The 2,511-nt window shown below is 44.8% G+C and overlaps 1 protein-coding gene across 1 annotated transcript; it reads right to left on the minus strand.

The window, feature by feature from the left end:
- Positions 1–8: 8 nt before the first annotated feature.
- Positions 9–1,299, minus strand: LOC122093230 (Werner Syndrome-like exonuclease). Its single transcript, XM_042663512.1, has one exon. The coding sequence runs from the start codon at positions 1,049–1,051 to the stop codon at positions 185–187; it is 867 nt and encodes a 288-aa protein (XP_042519446.1). The 5' UTR covers positions 1,052–1,299; the 3' UTR covers positions 9–184.
- Between the last annotated feature and the right edge of the window lie 1,212 nt (positions 1,300–2,511).

The raw sequence follows: 2,511 nt of genomic DNA on the forward strand, positions 1-2,511 counted from the left end.
CAAAAACCTAGCTAGTGATCACAGTCAATTTGATTCATTTCTTAGAATCCTTTGGAAGAACCAATCAAATCTGAGAGGAGAGTACAAGAACTAAATGGAAGTTGCAATGGAAATTGAATGGTAACAGAGGCAGAAAGACAAACAAGAAGAGGGCACAACGCTAATTACAGAGCCTCAGATGGCTTCACCCAGAGCCGACTCCTCCCCCCAGAATCAAATTCTTTCCTATCTGGAAAGAAAGAAAAGCATCAAGGGAGGCGTATTGAACTTGATCGTAGGTGAGCCACTCTGCATCCCATCTACTCATCGTCACCTTCCTGGGCTTCCCTATTTCTTTCCCAAGAACCTCTCTTGTCAACTCTTTCAACCCTGCATCCCGAAGTTCCGGGATGCTCAATTTCTTCGCAGCCAAGGAACGAAGGTCGACAGTGTTTACCACGTTCAGTTCGTGATCCACCAATAGCTTCTCCACATCCCCCTGGATTCCTACTCCAACGAACGTCAAACTCGGGTTGCTGAGGAATTCGATGAGAGAGGTGGGTATGCGATCGGCGTAAAGTAGTTGAAATATCAAGCAATTGCCTTCGACGCAGAGCTGTAAGACGGCGACTCTGTGCTCGACGCTGCGGCTGAAGCTAGGGCGCCATTCAAGATCGAGCCCCACAACCAGCTGCTTCTGGTCGAATTTCTCCTGGTGGACGCGTCGGATGTCGGCGATCCAGTGGTCGACGACGGAGGCAACGCGGGTGAGAGTGGTTCGGATTTGATCACCGAAGAATGTGACACAGTAGGTTTGGCGATCGTCAGAGGGTAACTCCTCCTCCACATCTTCAATGGTGATGTCCGCCGTCGCCGTGCTCGTTGTCACCGTTTTCTCCACTCGACTCGGGGTCGCTGAAAATGGGATCCAGTTCGGGGCTGGCATGGACTCCTCATGCACTTGAGATTCCCGACCTGAGCTCTGTTCGCCATTAATTTCCCAGCCGGAAACTTTTTCGCTCCGTTCGGCTCGATTATCCTCCAGAACCCAAGACTCTTTCTTCTTACTCATGACTAACCCAAGAACTGAATCTCAAACCCCTTTTTTGTGCGCAAAGCAAAAGCTAGGGTTTAGATTGCAGAGGAAGAACAGAAAGAAAGTGACGGAGAGAATCAAGACAAAAACGCAAATCTCATGTTTCACGGATAAGGAAGCGGCAATTCTGCAACTTCCCGCACAGTTATACAACCTAAACCTGGAAATCCTTCCTCCCTTCGGACATGGTAGGTAGAAATAGAACTTAGAAGCATCCATGGGCCCAACACACCAGAGTTATCTCAAGTTGGGGTGTCAAAAAAGCCTGATCAAACCGAATAAGCCATAGCCCGTCCTGAGCCCGGACAGGGCTTTGACTGAGATTTCAGTTCATAGGGTGGGTTAGGGTTGAGATTTTCAGGCCCAAGGCAGAGTTGGGTTGGGCCTGGGTTGAGGTCTCAACCCAACCATGTATATTAAATATATAATCATATAATAATTATTAATGGATACTTATCGAAAAAGGTCTTTCTTTTTCCACAATCTACATATATATGAACACTTTGCAATGCAACAGGATCAAACAACCAAATAACCAATAGTATTGGGTTGGGCTGAATTGGGTTAAACCCGGCCCAATCAGGGTCCATCAAGGTTGAATTGAGTTGGTCTAAACCTGATAGGGTTGGCCCTAGGCTGAGATATCCCAACCCGACCGAGGGTTGGGTTGGGCTTGGATTGAGTTAAGAGACCTTAGGGTTAGGCTAAGTTTCTTAAAATACAACCCAATCCAACCCACTGACACCCCTAATCTCAAGACTCGAGTCAAGTCTAGGTCCACATTGTTTGAAGAATCGGGAATGGGATCAGCGAATCAAATCGGACCAGAATCAACAGTTATTGGTCCCGATTAGAGATGCCATCTGTGATCACTGGAATGGAATTGTAATGGCCTATTCTGAATCTTCTTTAGAAAAAATAGTCGAATTCTGAACCGGACCAATTTTGAACCAATTTAGGTGCACTGGCCGATTCTGCCCTTTTAGACCCTTCCTATGAGTGACTCTTAGATCTTTTGATTGATCCAGGGTATGAAGTTTGGTTAAAAACGAACAGAACAATTAATATATAAGAGCGAATAGGAGCTGATGCAAAAGCATCACAGAGGTAGAATTTTCATCTTTTATGAAGGGTAGGGTAGTCATTTTGTCCACTCCAATGTCTCAAGTGTAGGGGTCACATTGCCTTTCAGATTTCTTTTTCCATAAATTAATGTGATAAGGTTCTCCTACTATTAGGAAAGTACGTTATCACTCTTTCTTTCCTTCTTTATTTCTTCACATGAAATGACTGTTGTTTTTCATATGTGAAATTAATCCACCAACCTTATTGATGTTGATTCATGGAATTGACGAACAACCAACATCGATATTAATGTTTATTAGTATCAAATAGAAATCAAAATGGGACATGGCCAAGCGGTAAGACATCGGGTT

This window comes from Macadamia integrifolia, chromosome 11 (assembly GCF_013358625.1).
Source record: "Macadamia integrifolia cultivar HAES 741 chromosome 11, SCU_Mint_v3, whole genome shotgun sequence".
Classification (NCBI taxonomy): Eukaryota; Viridiplantae; Streptophyta; class Magnoliopsida; order Proteales; family Proteaceae; genus Macadamia; species Macadamia integrifolia.

What these genes read in the sequence shown, in the direction of transcription:
- LOC122093230 (XM_042663512.1), bottom strand. Translation starts at nt 1,051, where the DNA reads ATGAGTAAGAAGAAAGAGTCTTGGGTTCTGGAGGATAATCGAGCCGAA.